Raw genomic sequence first — 24,732 nt, 5'->3', positions numbered from 1 at the left:
TGTTTATTTTCTCTCAAAAACAGGAGTACCACTCAAGTGTTGCCATGGAAACTGGATAGGTTTGTTGACAACATATAGCTATATTACATTTAAACCCTTTTTGTTCCTTTGACAAATCTTTTGAGTTTATGACTACTACTAGGGCATTTAGTTCTGTTTTTCTGGTCTTCGCCTAATTTTAGTACTGTTTGTCAAACTTTAAAGATATTTTCAAGGTCATTTATTCATGACAAATAAAGGAAGACTGCGATTCTCATACTGAAATGTGTGAGAACTGCTGTAGCCATAAGTAACACTTCCCCAAGAGAAAACAGAAGCAAAACTGAAAACACATTCACAGCAGTGGCTACAATGAATCCAGCTAGCAACCCCAAATCTTTAGAGCTAGAGTGGACAAACATTTTACCTTGCAGGCCAAATGAATATATTTTAGCAGACTAAGAGACACAGACACCTATGTTTTGCATAAAAGAAGACATTAAATGTGTTTAATTGTCTGTAGTGGTGTTTCAGTGAATAAACTGGTTTGGTGTTTCTTCAGAATCAGAATCAATCGGTTTATTGCATCGTCAGTGAACAAAATTCACAGGCTAGGAACTTGCTTTGGTGTTATGGTGCAACATACAACAATGAACAATGATAACTATTCTGACTACAGACAGCCTTTTCATTGCAAATTTGAATTAGAATTTATACGTCTTACAAATCTCAGAAAACCCTGGCAGGCCAAATTTATGGAGGGTCAAGTTTGGCCCACGGGCCCCACTTTGGGCACCCCCGCTCTAGAGAGGTCGTGTTAAACAACCAGCAATAATACATCTATAAAAAGCTTCAGGAAATTATTTAACTTAACATAAGGGCTGCAGGATATAGGCAATTACCCCAGCCATAAAGCTTTGGCCTGTAACAGCTGAAGTTTCGCTTTTGTCAGGACACGCTGCATGGGGGTTGTACGGGGGAAGGGGAAAGGAGGTTTGAGGAATGTATTCGGAGGGCCCCGGCTGGAGGAATGAAAGGGCAAAGCGGGCCTCCAGGTGATAAGATCGTGACACCCACATTGGCAGATAAAACGCTGAGCTGTCAAATCAATCACCCAGATAGGAAGGAGGGACAGAGAAAAGGAGAGATCACAGTGGATCACCTGACTGGCAACAGACAATAGCACAGCACTGCAGGAATCTCAAACAATCAAGGCCATCTTAACTCTGTGTTCAACCTGTAACAGGCTGTGTACATAATCCACCATCGCATTAAGGTCGGGCAGGAAATGGGATGAATTTGACTAGTTTGTGGCTTTAAAACTGACTATGTAAAAACCAAAAATCTACTAAATTGTGAAACTGAAGTGTACTATGGAACAAGTTCACGCCGGGTCCAGAGTGTATGCAGACGAGAAAGTCCAATTGAAAAGTTTTAGTTTTCCAATTTGAAGTACTACAGTTTACACATCTATACAAAGGACATTGAAAGCAGTTCAAAAGAAGGAAAAAATCTTCAGTCGGCCAGTCCAAATGAATTGAAATTCATCCACTGAGATAGCAAGGAATTTTGAAGGACGTATAATCCAAGCATTCTATTCTTGTATAATTACTACTTATATTCATGTATAATTACTGTTCTATACATGCATCAACTAATGTCTAACTGTACACTGCGGTAAATCATTATTATACTGATTATATTTGATCAGGACTTAACTAGAGCTAAACCAGGTCTAAAAACAGCAAGGTCTAATTAAAGACCGTTTAAAGACCGTATTTTGTCAAAAACAGGACCAAAAATAATGATAATAAAATAAAAAAGAATAACAAAGATGTGTCACAACTTGACAGAGCGACACGGCACACTTGAATTTACTGGCACTGACAATTTTTCTGATAAATATTTGGTCATGTGGTTTGGTTCCTACTTTTGGTTTTAGTTATGAATCATGACATTGCGCCCCCAAGATGAATCGTGGGCTGATATTTAAGTACGGTCATGGTTTGTATTACAGAAAAATGGCACCATACTGACCAAAAGTCAAATGTTGGAGTCGTCCGTATCAGGCCCCAGACAGGACATATCAAGGCCGACACATTTTCCCACCAGAGCTTTCAGTGTGAATCCTTCATAACTCGTCTTTCTCTGTTAGACAAAACTACAAACAGTCTTTTCACAAAGCAATGCGCTCGATAGGTAAGTTAGACATGAGAACTAACGATACACTTTGTGAAAATTGCTGTATTTTAAATAAAGAATGATAATAAAAGTCACAATGTTACATAAGAATTAAAACATGAATACGGCAGTTGACCAGCCGACAGTCGAGCACCTTTTCATTCTATACCAGACGCTGCAAACATTCATTCATCAAATATCTGTGGGATAAAAATGATAATCCTTAAGATGATGTTATGGAATCCTGCCATGTCAACATGCCAATATCACTTCTAAAATGTTCCACAACAAAGCAGAATAGATTTAGGCTCATAAGGAACTAATCAGATCTAAATAACATGACACTGGTACATCAGAGTAGCCTTGTGTACGACTTGTGCTCGACAAATAAACTTGCCTAGCCTTTATTTGATGAGGGATGGGGAGACTTTTGCCGCCCATCGTAGAAATGCTTTACATGTTACTTTTCACTATGAAGCCCGGAAATGCCTTTGGTGGAGTCACATTTATAATAAGGCTGGAACAAGGTAATAGATGCTTCACAACTAACCCATTGTTGAAATAATCGTCACCTAATTTAGAAATCAAATAATATTTTCTGGACTTTACATAGAGTTCAAAACAAGGGGGGCTATTGCCATCTAAATAATGAATCGATTAATTGAAAGAATAATAGCCAGATTAATCAATTGTCAAAACAATTGTTAGCTGCGCCTGAAAGTGTTTCGGAACAACAGTCTTCCGTTTGAGTACACCGTCTAAAACAGAACAAAGAAACAAGGTCTAGATTCATTTAACTGTTATATACATTTTCAACCCAGGATGTTGGTAAATTAAAAAAGAAAATCCTTGGAAACATTTAAAGACTTTTAAATTAAAATATGGTTGTATCCAAAATCATGTTATTCTATAACACACAGTGAGAATGTAAGATAAGCAAGTGGCATTGCTTTTCTTTTCTCATTTATGAATCATACAACTGGCAGCGAGGTGGTGGAATCATAGCAACAATATTTGGCCTGCCTCGCCATCTTAGCTCCAACTGTAAACGTAGAACAAACCCTAATCTGCTCTTCAACAATGAAACCTGCACAAGAATCATACAAGGAAATGAATGGAGGAGAAAAAAAGAACACTGCTCTGTATTGTACGATTTGACCTGCCTCTACTAACATCTAACCAGCTGCTATGGCATTGTACGGGAGCCTGTTATATAAAAGAACACCAGAACAGTTCAAGGACAAAGCCTCCATGCATCAAATCAATGCTTAATAGCCTGATCAATGCATGGTGGGGCAAACATGGCTGTGTATAATGGAACAGAACAGAAATGACCGAGCAGAACATGACTTCCTTTGTGACGAGATACATTATGCGAGCGAGAGGAACGGAGAGAGAGAGAGAAACGAGGGTTCTATTTTTATGAAATGGTTAGCAGCCGCGAGTGTGCGCTGACGTTGTTTCTCTTTTCCTTTTTGCATTAACAAGCCGTGGCACAAAGGCAGGAAATGCGATCGGGCGCAATGCGAAACGGCCCCGTGTACAGTGCGTGCGTGCGAGTGCGTGTTTGCGTGTGTGTAAGTGTGCGTGTGTGTATGTGAATGAGCGGACAGGCAGGTACTTTATGAATGGAGCGGATCACGTGACCACCCCAGAGCACATATTTCTCACTGGCTGTCAACATGCAGCGCGCACAGAAGAGAAGCTGCCCCGGTTTGAAAAAAATATATATAAATAAAATAAAATGACACAAAATGCAACGCTATAGCCAAATTAACCACCAAAAAATATTTATTTTGCGTCTATTCCGCGTCGTCGTGCTCCGATCCCGACCGCCACCTCCCGTCATCGGCGCTGCATTTTAACGCTTATTTTATGAATGGGGATTGTGATATGTAAATGAGTGATTGAAAAAAAAAAGAAAAAAAAAAGGCATCTTTCGGATCGTTCTGACGCAGATATTGGGTGCGTTGGTGTCGTTTTGGGTGCGTGCGTGTTTTGGAGACGCGATCAAAAGGAGAAATGAGGAGTTTAGAAGAGATCGTTTTGTGGAGAAATCATGGCGGACGAGAGCCACAGCCAGTACGTTAAAAAAAACGCCGTCTGCTGCTCGTGATGTGTTCGCACAATGGGGTAAAAATATGACATGGCAGGCAGATAGCAGCGCACTTTGAATCGCAGATAAATAGCATTAGACAAACTATACGACGTCCCCTAATATAAAAAGGCACGTTTGCTTTCTGTGCCTTTGCAGTGAAATAGCCACAGCTGCCTAGAAACAATGTTATAGCCACGACTACGATTAAGTAACGTTATGAATGAATGTTTTTTAAGATGAATAATAACTTCAGAGTAGCCCCACACTTTGAAAATCCATTTGAACACCCTAACAGACGCTTGCAATTGAAAGTTTACCCAGAAATAGCTCTAGAGACACATTAATAACACTGATAAACCATGTAACCCATGACTATTAATACAGACCAGTTTGTTTACATGATACACGATTAAAACGTGCTACAAAAAGAAACAAATACAGCTACAAATGGAGTACATATCTTCAATTTCGACAAGATATCTACACGTAATGTACAAGCCAGACTGCAGATAAATGTGAATAAACGCAGGAATGTCAGCGTGGGGTACGTTGGAGACACTGTTAGGCTACAAAGTATACTTACGTAATAAAGCACTTTTTCATACGTTCCCAAAGCAAATATTTAAAAAAAAAATTAAATCAACTTACTCGTTGTTTGGATTCGTTGACTCTTCGCTCATTTTTTTCCTCACGGGGATCCAAATCCTAGCAATAGCATCGACGACGCAGTGACAGCGGGACAAAACACCACAAACATCACCATTTTCTCTTCACGTGTGGCTATTTTTGTATTTTTTTTACGTCGGATTTCGGTAGTAAGCTGTGCGATAATGGGGCATGCCTGTCGCGTAGCCCCCTTCCCCGGCGCAAGAAGGGAAGGGACCCGCCAGTTAGCTCTACGTTAGCCTCCGCCGGAGCCGCTCGCGAAACTACGGCGGGTTAAATCGCGGCGACGAGACGGAATGACAACCGCTGATTCATTTTATCCTCCCTGGAAGTCAAATCCCAGCGCCATAAGCGACCCAGCGGCATCGTCCTCCTCCTCGTCTCCCGCCACGCATTCCCCGGTCTCACAGTTCGATTTATAAATCCGTAAACGCGGCGTAAAATGCACGGTGGTAGACAGCGGGGTTCGTCTGGAAGCTCCCCGGGCTCGAACGTGTGGCTCGCCGCTGCCGCCGCTGCTGGAGCTGGAGCTTACAGGAGCATCTAACTTCTTCGGTTCGAGGATAACGCTTGAAAAACGGCGGTAGAGAGTCGTTCCTTTGCCCAGTCAACAGCAGTAAAGGCATTCAGCGGCCCCGGAGATTGATTTTCGCCTGATAGAACCGCAGGAAAGGGAATAAAATGTGAGATATTTCGGAGAGAAGTTATAGGACATCTGCTTTATTCCATTTTCGACTCGGGGGGGAATGAAACATCGGAAAACTGGGCGGATGTGTTGCGTCGACTTGAGAAAATTAGATCCTTCCGCGACGTCGTTAAAACTGATAACTTTTGAGATGAAACGTAATCTATTGACACGCAAAACGGTACACAAGATTGTTAAAAGAACTCATACTGAAATGTATTTGATTCGGCTTTGCTTGCGAACACGAATACGCAATATATTCGTGCTCCCAAGTTGGCGTAAAGTAGTTCCAGCACTTCCCAAAAGAAGTTTCCTTCAATCACGCATTGATACGAGAGCGAAGCGCCTGGATAGCACGGAGAGCGAACTAGAAAGAATCCAGAGACGGAGGACGAGGCAGTCACGCTCAGGATTCGGCCATTAACAATTTCTACTGCTCTCTCTCAAGCTCTCTAATGACTTTCTGCACGTAGGTTGAGTGGAAAGGGAGCAATTGTGCACATAGACCCGAGGCTACTGCTGCTTCAAGCCAGCAACAAGTGGAATTACACCAGATGCCTTAAGATAAGTTGTAAGTTAAGTCGTCCAAAATCACTTTGCCCAATGTCCATAGTAAACTGAACAAAATACAAACGCAATACATTTGTTTTTGCTCCAATTTTTCATGAGCTGAACTCAAAGATATGAAACTTATTCTAGCTGCACACAATACCCTTATTGCTCAAATATAGTTCTCACATCTGTCCAAATCTGTCTTACTTAATATTAATGTTCCATCCCAGCTCACATGTGTGGCATATCAAGATAATGATGAGACGGCATGATTGTTGCACAGGTGTGCCTTAGGCTGGCCACAATAAAAAGGCCAGTCTGAAATGTTTGGTTTTGCTTTATTGTGAGAGTCTGAGGGGGTCAGAAACCAGTCAGAATCTGAAGTGACCACCGAAATGGCCATCAAAGTTGTTGGATATTGGCAGGAACTAAAATGCGTCGAATACGCCGATCCAGAGCATCCCAAACATGCTCAATGGGTGAAATGTCTGGGTTTAGGCCATGCTCAAACTGGGATGTCTTCAGATTCCTGAAATTGGGGCTGTGTATTATCATGCTGCAACATGAGGTGATGGTTGTGGATGAATGGCATAACAATGTCACCCATTGAGCGTGTTTGGGATGCTCTGGATCAGCGTAGTTCCTGTCAATATCCAGCAACTTTTATAATACTACTGTCCTGTCTTATAAAGCTTTCAATCCAGATTTTTAATAAAGAATGAATAAAATAAAGCAGTCAATTATTGTGATTTGCATAGGCCCAGATTAATGGTTATCAACTTGAATTCAACAAATGTACAGGACATGGGCATTTGGCACATAATTATTTCCATCTTCCATGTTGTCGCTTAAAAGAATATCTCCTAATTCACAGTTCTCCTGTCACTGTGTCTATTTTTCACAATGAACGAGCTGCTGGAGTTAGGCTACTTGACAATTCTCATATGCTCCTGCGATCATCATTTTGAATGTGTTATAAAGCCTTGCAAAACATATTCGCGGATGGTTGCGTAAGACTTTAAACACTATTGGATTTCTGTGCCGTGCAGAATGGCGAGAGATGGGGATAAATGATTCTGCCTGGTTGTCATAGTGACAGCATGTTGTGTGAGAAGTTTCTTTGTATTTCTCTGGCTTTCATGCAGCTTGTGCCTTCTGCAGCTATGGTGGAATCAAACAGGCTTCTGTGTCATGGTATGAAGGCCCGTAAAACAATGCAAGGCTCCTGAGATATGTAATAACATGTCTGATATGTCAATGACAGCATTGAGCTCAAGGGGAAAGGGTCCAGGCTAAGGACAATGGCAGATGTGGAAAGTCATTATATAAAAGGGAAGTCTTATAGTTGCTTAAAATATTATTGGGGTTCAACATCATTACTGTAAAGAATTACGATTTAAAGAAGACATGTATTGTGCATTTTCAGGTATTAGAATAACATATGTAGGTAATTATTTTACGTGATTTTGTCTTATTGTTAACTGCAACATTGATCTAAAACGGCTTGGTAATCTCCCACGCGAGCTTGTACCATGTGACTGCTCCGACCAATCAGAGCAAAAGTTGCTAGAGTAGAGTAGAGCAAGCCGAAACAAAAGCTTAAAAATCTATTTTTAAGAAAACTGAAGGATTTTGAGCAGAGAAAATGTTCATGATCTCAAAAAAGGCAGATATTGCCTCAAAATCTGACCTTTGTTAAAGCTGCAGGTCTCTGTCAGATTGTTTTTACATTGTGTGCTATGGGGAAAATGCTTTCTGGACTGTGGAGGATTTTTTCACAGCAGAACCAATGGACTGGCCATGAGTCCAACTCACAAGAGGTTTATTCATTGTTTATTTAATTGTTTATTGTTTAATTGTTTATTGTTTATTTCATTGTTGCGTTGCAACAATGAAATTTCCCCATATGTGGACAATAAAGGATTATCTTATCTTATCTTATCTTAAACTGCAGAACTGATCAGCCCTGTCTCTTCATAGTAACATTTCACTGTAACAAACAGCAGATTGTCATGTAGGCCTACAAGTTTTTTGTTTTAAAAAGTGGCTATGTGACATTTTAGAACTCTTCATGTGTCACTCAGAGTGAACATTTTTCAAATAATTACAATACACGGATGTGGGTGGGGATAGGGGGGTAAGTGAAAAAGGGAATTTTTTTAATGCTTGCCAACCTCAGTGGCAGGACAATACACAATTACCTCAAATATGCAATCAAATTGCAACTTGGGTAAACTAAACATGAGAAGACACTGTTGTAACACGATTAAAAGTGCATTAAAGTTTTCAACCAAAAGAAAACATTTAGCCTTAGTTCTGGGTACCTGAGTATCTAAACCAGGTCTATAACAGGACTATACAATCTAATATAGGGCTAAACCATTTTGCAGAAGTTCTAGGACTAATCCCACAAAGCATTTAGATACAGAGGCTTGTTGGACCTAGACATTGCGCTATGCCTCAGTATGAAAGACTGTGTACATCCTTGTATGTGTGTTATCATTTTGGAAACATGAATTATTAAAGGTGGGGTGTGCTACTTTGTGCCCTCTTGTGACATCTGGTGGCAATGTGGTATGCTGCATTCTTCTTTCTTCTATGGTAGCCCAAGGGGGACACGCTGATCTGTAAATAAGTCTAATCATGGATGCGAAATCAAATTAGTCATCAACTACACAGGCAGATTGCTTCCCACACGGTTGTTGTTGATGTTCCTGTGTCATTGGGCAAGAAAACTTCACCCACATTGCTGTAAGTATCACAAAAGCCCTAGGCATACACTGTGACTAGTTTGGTGTGCAATGAAAAGAGCCATTTTAAGTCTGACTGAGTGATATTTTTAGCCATTCACTGAAAATCAAATCGTCTGACTCATCCTGTGACATTACAATTTGTTCAAGAAATTAGACAAGAACCATTCAAATTCAATAAAACCTTGGATAAGAAGGGTCGTTTTGTCCCAGGCACACATCCGGTTTAACAAGTTCATTTTAGGCACATTTCAACTTGTGTACTTGGGAGCAGATCGGTGCAGTCCAAAAGTGTGTCCACTGTCATGAGTGAACAGTGCTGTTCCATTTAAGCAATTTAAGGGGGGCTGTGAGAGGGCTAACCTCCAAAGCAGTCTGGTTCAATTTCAGTTATACAATTTATTGCGAGATGATTAGATACAAGAAAACACAGACTCAGGTTAAAACAAGACAGCAAAAAGCTGATATTACTTATTTGGTCGAGTGCATGTTAATGAAAGTACATGGAATACCTGCTGGTTGTAGCCATGAACTAATTTCAAACCATAGTCCCACGTTCACTCTCAGAAACACACTCTCATTCACACACTAGCGCAGTGGTTCTCAATCTTTTTCAGTCGCTTCCCCCAAAATGACAAGCGTTGGCATTTGGTACTAACTTGCAAATGATTTGTTTCTCTCTGAGGTCTCTAAACTGAGGTCTTCACATGAATCAATCTGGGAAGGCTCTTGCCGAAAGCCGTTGTGTTTTTGTAAGTGCAGTTCTCGTTCTCATCCACAAATGTACAAAGTGCCATTGTGTGTTTTTGAAAAACAAAAAGTTGTATTTCTCTTAAAAAAGGCTGAAGTACGACCGTCGGCGCCACATGTTTGTTTTGGTTAAGTTGTTTTAACTTCTGCCCAAACCACAATGCTGCTCTGTGATTGGTTCCAGTGCCGCCTGCAGGCCCTAAGTGTCATGTGATTGGCCTGTTAAAACACTACTATGGACTGCAAACATATCAGAGTCTAACAAGATGAATTCTCAAAAGTTCTCAAAACCAAACCGACTGCAAAACAAAAAAACATCTTATGTCTAAAGTTTGATCTTATTTTTAGGATCTAGGCCTAGATAAATTACAAATAGGAATCTATATGTACCACTGCATTTGAAGGGTGTCAAGCCTTGTTTAAGATTATTTCTTAACTTTTCATTCGTATGCATACATTGACACTGTCTGGACACAGGAAAGAATCGACAGACAGCTGTTTTCTGTCTATTGATACATAGCATGTGCATTTAGACAGAAAATATCATATTTCCAGTGCATAATGAATTTAACATGAGCCTAAAGCATTGCATAAAGAGATGTTAAGATGTGGCGTAGAGCCTTTGCAGAGAAGTGAAATAAATGCATAAAAAGCAATGGATAAACTGGAAGTAGTTTCATGTTTACTCTAGCTTTAGCCACTTCTCACTGCAACGGAAAGAACTGCTGAGATTGGCTTTATGACTAAAACCTGTAATTCAGCTATGACTTAGACATTATTTATTAAGAAAACCTTTGTTATGTTGCAGAATACTGCGAGCCAGGACCTGAGCATGGAACTGCATTCCACCACTTCATGAACAGAACCGTTCCAAGCGATCGTAAGTGTCTGGGGGACCAGGGCCAATCGAAACAGGGCTTTTGTCACTTTTCTGGTGGGGGTTTGTTTACTGTTATTTGTTCTTTCTAACCAATTTTTATACTCTCTTCATCATATCACTGACCTCTCTACCTGCCAGGGTCAAATCATCCATGTTCATTCTATCTCACCATGACCACTTTTATGACTAAGTTTGTAACAATTCCATTCATCTAGAAGAGCAATCACTGTATCGTGACCCTCCCAGAATGAGCTGAACTTTCCCACCCTGATGTTTCCGCTGGTGTGAGGAGTGTCCGTCTTCAGCTGAAGAATGCAAAGGGCTTAGTGCATTTCCTGTTGTTCACACTCTTTGACTTCCCTAAAGAGCTGCTAGGGTCATCACAATCCTCCCTAAGGTCATGAAAACAAACTAACATGTGACACTGGCCAGCAGCCTCGTGGAGAGTGGTTGGAATCTCAAGACTTGTAGTGGCTCATGTGAAAGGCAGAGAAAAGGAAACAATAAAAAGACAAAAACTTACGACCGTTTTTTGCAGTCTTATCCTCTTTTTAATAGTGAAAAGTTCTCAAAATGTTGTATATAACAGGAAGCTGAAAACCATGAATTACTAAAAACAATCATGGTAACGCCGCCAGGCATAACTATATTGAAGCCTACAGACTATTTTGTTTTGGGAAAAAGCTGTAATGTGCTTTGACAAATATCGATTATTTAATCATAAGTTATAATTATAAATTATCAGCTAGCTATTCCAGACTCTGCCAAATGGCTGTTCGATAGTGAAATAAAACAATCTCAAGATTTGTATGGCAAGGCAAATAACCTTGCATTTGATTCAAAACTACAACTAATATGATCAGTGCTCTCTTTGTTCATATAAGTTTTGGTGGACGGCCATGTCTTGGTAGGTTTGTAGTTGTGCCATACTCATGAGATTTTCAAAACTTGGGAAATCTTTTTATAACCTAACCTTGCTTTAAACTTCTCCGCAACTTTATCCCTGACGCTTTGTAAGCCACTGTTTATAGAGATCAAGTTTCAGAATGAAATGAAAATGTCATCTTGTTGATTTCCTGTTTGCTAAAAATGCCCTCTCTATTCTACGATTCCTTCTGATCTAACTTGGTGTGTGGTCATGAGACTTTGCGCTGCAGCTGTCACACTGTTTTACATTCACACCAAACTACTCTTTTCAAAACATTCTTGTATTGCTCTGCTACTTACATAACTGAAGATTTCCGGTTAGGATTTAGCTTGTCTTGTGTTTTAGAGTTTCTCAGGTGTAGTACACGAAGCCAAACCTGCCCCGGGGCCTTTGCACTTCCTCTCGGTGCACACCGCTACATCTTTAGCACTCAGCACCCTGTAATTAGCGTGCCTAAAAGTGGCTGTAACGTCCCGGACCAGCCCAGCGATAATGGTAGGTATGCACTGTTGTGTTGTGTTCAGCCAAAAGTAGCACCTTGGGTTAGCCTCAGTCAAATTGTTTCCACAGACTAGATAGAAATGTAAACTGGGTTGGTTGGGTGGTAACAAGGCTAAAGAATAACAGTGTTATCAATGATTTACATTTTCTAGGTCTTTTTGTTAATTGCTATCAGCCTTATGATTAAAAAGTATAATTCAAGTACAATTTAGATTGGATTTATTAAGAGAACATTCATTATATTTGGGTGACGTCAGTTGCTCACGTAGCAGAACTCTGGAGCCAGGGCCAGGGCCAGATGATGTGTTCCAAAGCAATTCTTTGCGAAGTGGACCAACCACACATTACCATTCTTTTTTTCTTCAAATTTTTAGAAACAAACTAATAGAACAAAACAGAACGACTAGAGAATATGAATAAAAATAAACACAAGCAGTCATCAACTACCGTAAACACAAATACAAAATCAATCAGGGCATAATTTTTAAGTGACAGTTAAACGTTGAGAGCAAAGTGTGTCTTTCAGAGCTTTACACCACTCTGAGGTGAACCCGTCACTCCTCGGAGATCCGCTCTTCAATCTCTTGATTGCACCCTGTATTTCTAACAGAGCTCTTAATTTGTTCTTCTTCTCCTCTGGCAAAAGAATGGGTGTGCACTAGGGTTCATCTTCCTCCAGACGTCCATCAGTCCTATATTCTTCATTCATTTACAGAACTCCCTTGTTCCTCCAGTGCCTCTCGAGTTTGACATGTCTAATGTAGGTCGGATGTGAATGCCATTCGCCACCAAAGATTAGGGTTCCCTCAGAGTGGTTTACAACCAGGTACACAATATCACTCCACAGTGGAGCATACACATTCAACAGAGTAGGCAAGGCAAGGCAAGTTTATTTGTAGAGCACATTTCATACACAAGGCAATTCAAAGTGCTTCACAGCAGGAAAAATGCATTCAAATCACAAAGAAATTACAGAAACAGAAATACAATAAAATTAACTAAATTAAAAATTATCAATCCAACTGATTTTCTAAACTAATAAAATCACAAACAAAAGAGAAGAGTGCAAAGAAAAAATCCTTTCAGTCATATGCGCAGCTAAACAAAACTGTTTTTAGCTTAGATTTGAACATTGTCAGAGTAGAAGCCTGTCTCACATCTTCAGGAAGACTGTTCCAGATTTTAGCTGCATAAAACTGAAACGCAGATTCCCCATGTTTTGTCCTGACTCTGGGCACCAGCAGGAGGCCGGTCCCTGAGGTCCTCAGAGTCCGAGATGGTTCATATGGCACTAACATATCCAAGATGTACTTTGGTGCTAGGCCATGGAGAGACTTGTACACAAGCAGAGCTGCTTTAAAGTCTATTATCTGAGCCACAGGGAGCCAGTGCAGAGACCTGAGAACAGGACTAATGTGCTCATACTTCCTGGTTCTAGTCAGGACCCGAGCAGCAGCGTTCTGGATGTACTGCAGCTGTTTTACAACTCGTTTGGAGAGACCAGTGAGCAGGCCGTTACAGTAGTCTAATCTACTGGAGACAAACGCATGGATAAGTCTCTCTAAATCTGGTTTTGACACTATATTTTTGATTTTGGCAATGTTTTTTAGATGGTAAAAAGCTGCTGATGTTATTGATTTGACGTGGCTATTAAAGTTCAAGTCTGAGTCCATTATTACCCCCAGATTTCTAATTTGGTTTGTAGGTTTTAGAGCGAGACTCTGCAGGTGACCGCTAACACTTTCTCTTTGTTTCTGTGGGCCATAAACGATTATTTCAGTCTTGTCTGAGTTCAGCTGGAGAAAGTTGTTTTGCATCCACAAACTGATCTGTTGGATGCAGTGACAGAGTGAATCTACTGGTCCATAGTCACCTGCCGATAGTGAAACATAGATCTGAGTGTCGTCTGCATAATTGTGATAGGACACATTTTCACTGCGTATCAACTGACCCAACGGCAGCATGTAGAGGTTGAACAGAAGGGGACCCAGGACTGACCCTTGGGGCACTCCACAGGTCAGGGTCATGTGGTCTGAGACACAGCTACCAATTTCAACAAAGTACTTCCTGTCTTCCAGATAGGACCTTAACCAGTTTAGGGCAGTGCCAGTGATGCCCACCCAGTCCTCTAGTCTCTGTAAGAGGATCCCATGATCGACAGTGTCAAAAGCAGCACTCAGATCTAACAGAATTAAGACTGAGGCTTTGCCCGTGTCAGTGTTCAGGCGGATGTCATTTGTCACCTTGACAAGAGCAGTCTCAGTGCTGTGATGAGGTCTAAAACCTGACTGAAAAACATCAAATGAGTTGTTTATTAAGAGGAAATCTGAGTAAAAAACATTCAATTAATAGCTCCTTTAACAAGTGCATGCTGTATCTGCCTTTATTGCCTTTACATTCAACTGTTCAAAAGCTACTCGGTTTGAGATCAACATTGCCCCTGTATCATGAATGACACCTTTCACAACAGAATTTGGTTAGTTTTTGATGTTCTATGCCGTCTCTTATAAATATATAATGTTTATTTACAGAGGCCTTCTGTAAACACACTACTTGAAAGCACATCTTTGAACAACTTAATTATCAATAAACTATAGTCCTGAACGTGACATGAGCATATGGCGTCACATAAATGAGACATAATGGACCCAAGAGGAGGCACCTATGATTGGAATGACAAAAGGTTAAAATTAAGCTAAGCTAACTTTGTGTTATAGTTACAAATAAAAGATACATGCTGAGAGTTGTTGAGTGAAACACGAATGAAAAGAGAATTTTCTGGAAAATGGAGACACAGATTCTTTAAATGAATCCTCCAAAACCCAACCCTCACGAGTTCCTCCTGCTCCTCTGAGCTCCTCCTCTCCTCCTCTCCTCCTGCTCCTCTGAGCTCCACCTGTCCTCCATGTTTCCTGCTCCTCTGAGTTCTTCTGAGATCCTCCTGCTCCTCCGAACTTCTCCTGCTCCTCCGAACTTCTCCTGCTCCTCTGAGCATCTCCTGCTCCTCTGTGTCTCCTGCTCCTCTGAGCTTCTCCTACTCCTCCCGTTCCTCCTGCTCCTCTGTGCCCGCTGGGGTCTTGAAGTTTAACCTAAGAGCATTTTTCCAAATGCTAACTTTTTCACAGCATGCTGGCTTTATAGATTACATAGCATGATTTGCATATTGGTCGGCAGGTATTGTTTTACACATAAATTACTATGAATACGAAAATATCAGTTTCTAAATCTGACTCTAAGACTGAATCTGGTGTATTTAAACCTCTGTGTCCTCTCTCTGATCTGAATGGTCACTACCTAAAGCCCAGCACCTGCACCAATCATGAATCACAGCTAGTTTGGCCTCTGCAGCTCAGGGAGGCTGGGATTCTAGAGGAGAAGGAGCTGAAGCTAAGACATGACCTGAACACAAACTGAGAAGGACAAACACTTGGATGTGTCTCTTTCTGCAGCTTAAGGCTCTGGACTCAGGCTCAGCTTGTTGATGTGTGTTTTTGTTTTTTAAGAGGATACAGAACATACCCTACCTTTCATGCAGACTCCACAATTTAGTTAGCTCACTAACGAAGCTAGCTTACAAGTTCCACCATTTTGTTTATTTTTGTGGACTTGACATGTTCAATATTATTCAAGAAAGTGTAGTATGGAAATGTTCATAGAGTTAAACGTGAGGTGCAGAATGTTGGGGCTTGGCTGCTCTTTAATCATGTCCCAGCCTTAGACAGCCATTAGGCCCACACGAGCAGGCCGCAGAGGAAGTACTGATGACTGTTTACCATGAGGACAGGAAGAATCTCACATTTTCTTCATGGCTAAACTGCAATATGCTTATTACATAGAGTGTTCAGATCAAAGTCAATGTAAAGGGGTATGCACGGTGGCAAAGGCGGTTAGCGCTCTTGCCTTCGATTCCCGGACCAGACCAACATCACATGATCTCTCTGGGTGGAGTCTGCCTGTCCTCCCCGTGTTACCGTGGGTTCTCTCCAGGTACTCTGGCTTCCTCCCACCGTCCAAAGACATGCATGTGTTAGGCAAATTGGCAACTCTAAATTGGCCCAATGGACTGGTGTTGAAAATGAGCATATTCTGCTATATACACTTAAACATTGCATCTGGTTCATCCAATGTAAATGCTATGTCCTTAAATTTAAAAATAAAATAAAAAAAGAAGTGTTTGACTTGGCGATATTGCTGGAAATCAGGGATTAAAAGCGTGTGGACATGTGCGGAGCAGGCATTGGGACGTACACAGATGAAAGAACTGTCTGATCTCTTCTTTTTATGGGGGTAGCAACAGTAAATTATTACAGGGGGATTTTGTAGTCGTTTGTTCAGTTCAAGGGCCCTTATGCATTAATCACATTTTGAACTGCATTTTGGACACCATCAAACTGGCTTCTCTGACGTTACAGCACAAAATATAGTCCTAAATTAAATACGCGGTAGCGGCGATGGTGGCTCTCGCCTTCCCGCGCGACCTTGTTTTGATCGCGATTGCCCCGACACTCCATTGTCTTAGACTTTATTCTTTAGATATTATTCTTTAGCGTTCTCCCGAACAGCACCCCGACTCTGGAACTCCCTCCCCCAACCTGTCCGCCACGCTCCCTCACTCACAACATTTAAATCCCGCCTAAAAACATACCTCTTCACCCAAGCCTATGACCTCCCCTACCCCTAGCCTCCTCTACCCCACTGACTACTCTTCTACCCCTGTTACATCCCCATCATTTTCTTTCTACCTCTCCTGTCTTGTCTATTTTATCTGTTCATTACTGTGTGTACGTGCTGTCCCCCCCTGTTTGTAAATACCCCCCCCCCCTTTTTTTAATATATGTTAAGTGTCTTTGGGTCCCTGAAAAGCGCTGTATAAATAAAATATGTATTATTATTATTATTATTATTATTATTATTATTATTATTATTAGACTTTATTCATTAGACTTTATTCTTTAAACCCCCTCCTCCTTGTACCTCCATCACCTAGCACCAGAGATGCTACTTGCTGATGCTAATGCTAAGATCACGACACAAGAGGAAATGTTCCATCCAAATAAAAGGGGAAGAGGAAGTGAAGGAATAAAGTCTGGCGGTAATGCAACACTTGGATGCCAACCGCCATAAAACAACAACAACAACAACAACAAGGCATTAATTGCGCCCCTGCAGGCCAATTGTGAAAATATACAATATCTGCAATGCACTTTTTTTTATGGCGTCTCGAGGAGAATATAAACCATGAGTTTCAAACAAATCAGACAATGTTGAGTTTTCATCGATGTTCAGGGGGTCAAAAATGCCAGAGTTTTGGCAAAATGACCATGAATAATAATAATAATAATAGGAAGCAACCAGGCAAGACTCGTCGCAAGAACAAAGACTCATCGCATTCCATTCCATGGAATGGCTCGAACCAATAAGTAAAAGTGAAAAAACAGTTAACATTGTGTTGTCAGGAATGATCTGAATGAGTTTGATGAAAGTTTTTCCACATCTATTGCTTAAAACAGATTTAAGGCAATTTATTAGGAAAAACTGCCAAAATTGCACATATTTGGGAAATTTGCTTTTGTTGACTATATTAGATGCACACTAAACAGTCTCGGAAGGGATTTTGGATAACTTAATATTTTAGTAAATGAGATTTTACTGAAAATGTGTAAAAAGTCCAATTTTAATAATTTTTTTGGAGTTAAAACTGGAATAAATCAGGCTTAGAATTAGATATCAATAAATGCTTCTGTACATTCATTCATTCATTTTCGGTGACAGGCACTTTGTCCCAGTGACTTTGGGCTTTAGGCGGGATACACCCTGGACAGTGGCCAACTCATCACAGGGCCAACAGACATAAACACACATTCATTCACTAGGGCCAATTTAGAGTTGCCAATTTTGCCTAAAACATGTATGTCTTTGGACGGGGGAGGAAGCCGGAGAACCTGGAGAGAACCCATGTAACACGCGGGGGACATGCAGACTCCAGAGAGATCATGTTGAGATGTTGGTCTGGCCCCAAAAATCTTGTTCAGTCCAAGATTGTAAAGTTTGGTGTGTAGGTGCTACTTTAAGTGCTGATCTTTATGTCTCTGTGGAAGAAGAATACATTTGAAGTTACAAGGTCCCAGAGAAATCTATGAATGTATGTTGATTAAAAAAACAGAAACATATTGTGGGGCAGATTAGACAATGTTGTTCACAGGTGAAAGCAGAGAACGCAAACCGAGACCCCAAAAATACATCTACAGCTTAATAAAAATGCAGCTGCAGAAAACCTCATGGTCTATCACCTAATGACATCACAAGGTAAAAGGAGACATTTCAAGCACAACATAAGGATTACTCATACATCTTTCTTGTTTGGACTGTACCACTTTTCAGTGAGGCAAAGGGGTGGTCTTAGATACAGCCTGTTCATCCATTGAGAGAGAGATGAGGAGGGAGGAGAGGAGGGGGCAGAAGGCACTTCACTGATGAAAAGTGGAGCACATGGAGAGGGAGGGGCGAGTGACGGGAGGAGAGAGCTGAATGGAGTGAGGGAGGGAGGTGGGGATTGAAGCGGCAGGGTATCAGTGAAGCTATGGAACATGTGTTTAAGAATGAAACATGTACAAATAATGATGATCAATATGTTTTTGGTGTAATCTATTTCCCATTTTGAATCTAAATAAATAAAATGGAACAAAGCTGGCTGTTACTGTGCACATAGTCTATTTCTTAGTGATGGAGATGGGTTTTGAACCAGCAACCGTAGGTTTCAAAGACACGTGATGTATCCAAATGTTCTTTTATTAACATATTTTTTGGAGAATAGACTTGGTGTGATCTCCTTTACAACTGACAGTGTTTTCAGCACAAAATTTAATAAAATTGATACTCCTAATTCATCTCAGCACCCCTTCATGAGCCAATTGAGACCCCCTGGATGGCCAGTTCTTACTTTTGGCCCCCCTGCACTAGACCATGCTTTCTTTTTTTTTCCTTTTTAGGTAGAACATTTGTGTAATCGTACCATTTTGTCCGAAGTCCGTCCAAATTTGTCTAGTTTCAAGTCCCAAAGTATTTTTTTTCATTTAACAAAATGTCCATAATGATTTTGGTCCAGTCTTAGATCGTCCGCTCGTTTGTGTCAATGTTTTTGTGATTTCCTTGTTCCCAGCTGCCACGAGTGTTCTCCAAAGGTATCCATTTATTGTGTCCATAGTAAGAGTTTGAGGCCCGATACAAAATTCTGAAGTCAAGTGGAACGCCAATGCTGATAAGAGTTTGCAGTGCTTTGTTAATCTCAGTCCAATATTTATGAACAATAAAACAGTCACAAAACACATGTTGAGCCATTTGGCAATCACAATTTCTCCAGCAGCCAGTGTTTCCCTTGATAAATTGAATACGTATATTTAGTAGAATGATTATTCCCCTAAAAAGTTCAGATTTATATGCCTCAGTACTCAAATTACTTTTTTAGAGTAACGTAAAGTTTTCTTCACTTAATGATTTTTTTCATAAAGACCCTATAAAAAGTGCTTTAAAAATACATAAAAAACCTTATTCAAAGCAGCAGTCTCTGATACTTTAGCTATATAACTGCTTTGACAATGTTAAAAAATTCAAATACGCTTTTGCAAGTTTATAACAGCATGTTTTTTCTCCTCTGAATGAGTTGATTAAATTCAGATCTGGAACAAGTGAGTGACCAGAGCCTGCTCTACAGGTGACTGCAGCTCCTGTGAGACACAGACTTCAGTCACAGTCTGTCAGTCAAAGGCACAGAGCTCATCATGCCCCAGACAGTCTGACATAAACGTGGGCTCAAGTGGAACCGGGCCTGTAATCACTGATTCAGAAGTATGTACAGTGTTATATATTGTTTCCTGTACTGTCCTGCTACAGATGGAAAGTAGGCCATGAGATCATTCTGGCATATTTAAATTGTAAATGTACACTGTCCCTTTTAAATAAACAGCTCTAAATACATTTAGCATAGTAGGTGTCCTTCGTTACATGGACTTCTAACGTTAGCTAAAATTGATTTAAAAGTATAGTGTAGCCTCTTTACAGGATTTAGCCTTATTGTTTAAGCGGCCGGATGTCGGTTGTAAATGGTATGGCCGCGTGTATCTCTCCACAGTGGTGTTATTGTGGTCGGTGGAGCAGAGGAGCAGAGGAGGAACATGTCAGGCTGAATGGGCCTTTTGTTCCGGGCCTGTTGTGACTTAGGTTTGTCCCATGCAGGCTGCGGTGCCTCAGACAAGCCCCGGCATGACTCCTTTGCTCTATCACTCTATCCACAGCTCCGCTCTATCACTCCATCCACCGGGCCGCCATCTTTTCCTCTTGGGCGCACTTTAAAGGGATAGATTCCAGTGTTCCTTGACGAGAGCTAAATCATATCACATTTTAAAGGGATGTGCTATGCTGGGTTATTTTATCTGGCCCATATTATGCTTAATCAAATATTGTTCCCTCATGAAAACATACCTGGAGCTGTTTTTGTTTTTCACGCTTGTGTAAGTTTTCTTGCATATTTCAACTTCTCCTTTACAAGAGATTCCACCAGATGATGTCATGAGGTGGTGCCTGCATGCGAACATTGTTCCTAGTGCCTTTTGTTTTTCAACTCCATTCTTTCTTATGAATGGGATTCAGCATTTTTCTCCTTTTACTCTACTTTTTTTGACAACTGACGTTTTTATTATTTTTTCCTTAGATCTGGTAATTCACTTCAGTTCTAATCACCATTTCAGTTTTGCGTGTGATGACTTTCTTTACCTTTTAAACGGACAGGCCTTTGTGAAAAAAGCCAAATAAAATAATCCAGCAAGAAATTAGTTATATCTACAGTAAACACATTAGATATTAATTTCAATAGTGCCAAATGCATAAGACTGTTAGCTCTGCAGAGTCCAGACTGTTCTGCTTTGCCAAGCTGTTGTACGTTTGTGTCCCTCACACGTGCGCACTTCTCCTCCTCGCCCCCGTGAGCGCTGTCATGTGTGACTCACCACCTCTCCCATGCACCCGAAAGCGCTGCAAAGTTCACACAGAGCTGGAAATAGTTCTGCCTCCTCCATCCCAGAATGCAACAGGAAGGACCACTCACTCTCTTGGACAGGCCCATAGCGGCAGTGTAATATGCTGCTGCAGTGTTATGAGATAAGATAAGATAAGATAAAATAAGATATTCCTTTATTGTCCCACATGGGGAAATTTCATTGATGCAACGCAGGAAGATACAGAGGTAGATACAGAAGTTTTGTGCTGAGGTATACGCCCCTGTCCTATACCAAATTACCAATATTTTTACACAAATATATGACATTTCCTAGTGCTAAAATATTGGCTCTTAAACTTTATCAAGAATGTACTGTTTTGTTATCAGATTAAATATATTGTTTATAATGTTATGTGCACATATATATATATTAGGGATGGGCAACAATTACCTTTTTTTAATCGCGATTAATCGCATTATTTCCCTGATTGTAAAATGCATCAGCATTTTTATTCAGTAGCAGTTAAATAAAATATTAAGTATTCACTTGCCACAAAATCCTGAGCCACAATCATTAAAGATGAACAGGCCACTTCAGAGGTAACGTCAGAAACATTGTAATCTCATTAAACATTAGACACTCAAAACACATTTTAGGAGCAGCAGAACCAGTCTAGTACCAAATGTCCCTAAAGCAGAAAACACTTCAATTTACAAACTGTAAATTCTTAGAACTTGACACTAAAGCGCCATAACATTAGTTGTGCAAACAAACACTTAACCAGTTAAAAACAAATAAATACATTGTGTACATTTTAACTTAAACAATGTTATCAAACACAAAACTAAAGCTTATTGCCACTGCCAGGGCGTTGAAAAGAACCAGAAAAGTTTGTAGATTCCTAAAACTGGGTGTTTTTTTACTCCTCTGCACTAAGCCAGTTGCTAAGGCACCAGATTATTCACGTTTTCAGCTGATAAAGGCGCTGGGCCCTTCTCGCGGATCTCCCCAGCTACGGCGCCCGTCGGGACCTGCTCACGCGGGCCCCCGGCGGGACCTGCTCACGTGGGCCCCCGGCGGGTTGCCTCGGCTGGCGCCTATAGCCGCTGACTTTGTAAAGTTAATAAACCAAAGCCATGGTCCAACATTAAAATCCATTTACACCACGAGAAAAGCAGCACAGCACAACTCCTCCACTGCGCATGTGCAGGACGAGTCGGACGCACGTCTGCTGCTGAGTGTGTTCTACGGACGTGAGTCCGGCGCGTCGAGAACGCGCGTCCGGTGCGTTTGTCTTTCTAATGTACACGCGCTCAAATTCTGCGTCGGGCGCGATTCGTCCGCAGCGGTTTGTACGAGGCTTTAGAACTGGTGCGGACCAGGGGAATCCGACCTGCGTTAATGCGCGTTAAAATAATTGATCGCGTTAAATAAGTGACAAGTTAACGCGATAATAACGTGTTAACTTGCCCAGCCCTAATATATATATATGTGATATATTAGATCAGTTCAAGCTGAAGTGGGAGGGAAAGATAATGATTGATCTATACGCAAAGGTAAAGTTATTTCTAGTCGAGGTAGTTTAGAGATATTTAAGAATTTAGGCCTGGAAAACACTCACAAAAAACAAAAGGGAGACTAATAGCCCATTAAAGGGCTGATAGTAAAATAGAGGCTAGCTTGATAGAAACAAAGAGAGTAGGTTTCTGTTGAAACAAAACAATTTGTTCATCTACTTCAGAAGGGCCCGCCCGATGGGCAGGGCTTACCACAGAATAGTATAAATATCTGAGTTCCCAGCCTAAATTTGCTAATTGACAATGACTCTTGGATGAGAGTCGAAACGTCTCCAGATGAAACAACTGAACATTTTTCTACTAAACATACTTTGGCCTATTTGATCAGATTTACAGACTATGTTTTTAAAGTGCACATAGAAGCACTTTGTGTGTTTGAGGACGGGGAAGAATCTGTGCTTTTCTCTGACTGGATAGAACCAAGAATCTTTCAACCTGAAAGTTTTTGCTCTTAAAATCCTTAACATTGCACCGAACTCTATAAAATGTGGATGTTGTGACCCAGGAATATAAATATATGAATAATGGGATGATGTGTCAAACGCACTGTGGTAAGTGCGAATGGCAAACTGTTAAAAACAGGACAAACAATGAACATAAAAGTCTTGTCTGAACGATGCAGTGAAACACTCTGAAGGTAAACGGCTGCTGTCGCTTCTACACTAAACTTGTGGAAGCAGAGATTTTCTGTGTGGAGGGCACCAGACACCCAGACTACTGTTGAAAAGAAAGTTGGGGGGGTTTGATTGTTTGTGGTGAGCGTTTTGGGAGGCTGTGGAAGTCAGAGATGTATTAGACACAGAATAGTTGCTTTTAACAGACATAAAGTCACAAAGTGCTTCACACAATGGTAAAAGACACTTTATTATACGATTGGCCTTTAAAACCAAAATACAGTCAATTTTATTCAGGCTAGAATTCTAGTTTGAAGAGGTAAGTCTTGTATTTAAAGACAAGTCCAATGACCATGAAGAGAAGAAGTTTGTTCCAGGGTCGGGGTGCGACAGCTTTGAAAGAGCGGCCTCCTCAAGTTTAAAACCTGTTGGAGGGACCAACAGGAGCCTAAAATCACAATAACTGTTGCCAAGCTGGGCTGTAGAAAGGTTTGATTTGACCAGAAGCATCCCCTTTCCGGGGATCCTCCTTCTCTGAGGAAAAACTACAGAAAACTTATTGGGAAAAATAAAATCCTCGAGGAGAACCACAGTGAAGGAGAGAGCCTCCTTCCACGGACGGACAGGCTGCAGATGGTCCAGCACTGAACCAGGACTGAACCTGGACTGAACCAGCACTGAACCAGCACTGAACCAGCACTGAACCAGGACTGAACCTGGACTGAACCTGGACTGAACCAGGACTGAACCAGCACTGAACCAGGACTGAACCAGCTCTGAACCAGGACTGAACCAGGACTGAACCAGGACTGAACCAGCACTGAACCAGGACTGAACCAGGACTGAACCAGGACTGAACCAGGACTGAACCTGGACTGAACCAGGACTGAACCAGGACTGAACCAGCACTGAACCAGCACTGAACCAGGACTGAACCTGGACTGAACCAGGACTGAACCAGGACTGAACCAGCACTGAACCAGGACTGAACCAGCACTGAACCAGCACTGAACCAGCACTGAACCAGGACTGAACCAGGAAAGAACCAGAACTGACTGAACCAGCTCGGAACCAGAACTGAACCAGCACTGAACCAGGACCAGTAGTTTGGGCGTTGCACATGTGTGTTTGTTGCCGCCGCGGCGTCGCGGGTATGATTCTGGAATCGATCATTTGCCGAATGTCTCTCTCTCCATTTTGCACTGGAAATGTCCTGTTCAATAAAACATTTTTAAAAAACGAATTTACATACAACCTGTATCTAAATCCTGTCTATTGGGTGAATCCTTAAACAAACAGGACTTTAGCTCTCCTTGCACCATGTGTCGGCCTGTAACTCAGATCCACTGGGGTACGAGGACACTGAGGTGAACGGACACAGACTGGCAGCCCTTTAAATGCACTTATGAACTTTCTTTTCTCTTTGTCGAGTGGAATTTGCAGCAAGGCCATGGAATGACTTAACAACAAAGCGTGAAGCAGTGAAAATGACAGCGCTCTTGCTCCAAAGGAAAAATGAATCGCTCACAGGTTGTTCACAGAATGGCTTCAGTTAAACATGTGTAGACTATTATTCAC

At 41.1% G+C, this 24,732-nt stretch overlaps 1 protein-coding gene across 1 annotated transcript in view; it reads right to left on the bottom strand.

Moving 5' to 3' along the window:
• Positions 1–5,683, bottom strand: part of spred1 (sprouty related EVH1 domain containing 1) — a 51,530-nt gene extending 45,847 nt beyond the window's left edge. The window contains exon 1 of the mRNA XM_072457118.1: positions 4,907–5,683. Coding sequence (XP_072313219.1) covers positions 4,907–4,938 — 32 coding nt within the window. The 5' untranslated portion in view covers positions 4,939–5,683. The remainder of the gene's footprint in view (positions 1–4,906) is intronic.
• Between the last annotated feature and the right edge of the window lie 19,049 nt (positions 5,684–24,732).

Source organism: Eucyclogobius newberryi, unplaced genomic scaffold (assembly GCF_026437365.1).
Source record: "Eucyclogobius newberryi isolate DKJ021-1_F unplaced genomic scaffold, fEucNew1.0.hap1 SCAF_21, whole genome shotgun sequence".
NCBI classification, from domain to species: Eukaryota; Metazoa; Chordata; class Actinopteri; order Gobiiformes; family Gobiidae; genus Eucyclogobius; species Eucyclogobius newberryi.
This window is presented reverse-complemented; position numbering and strand designations above follow the sequence as displayed.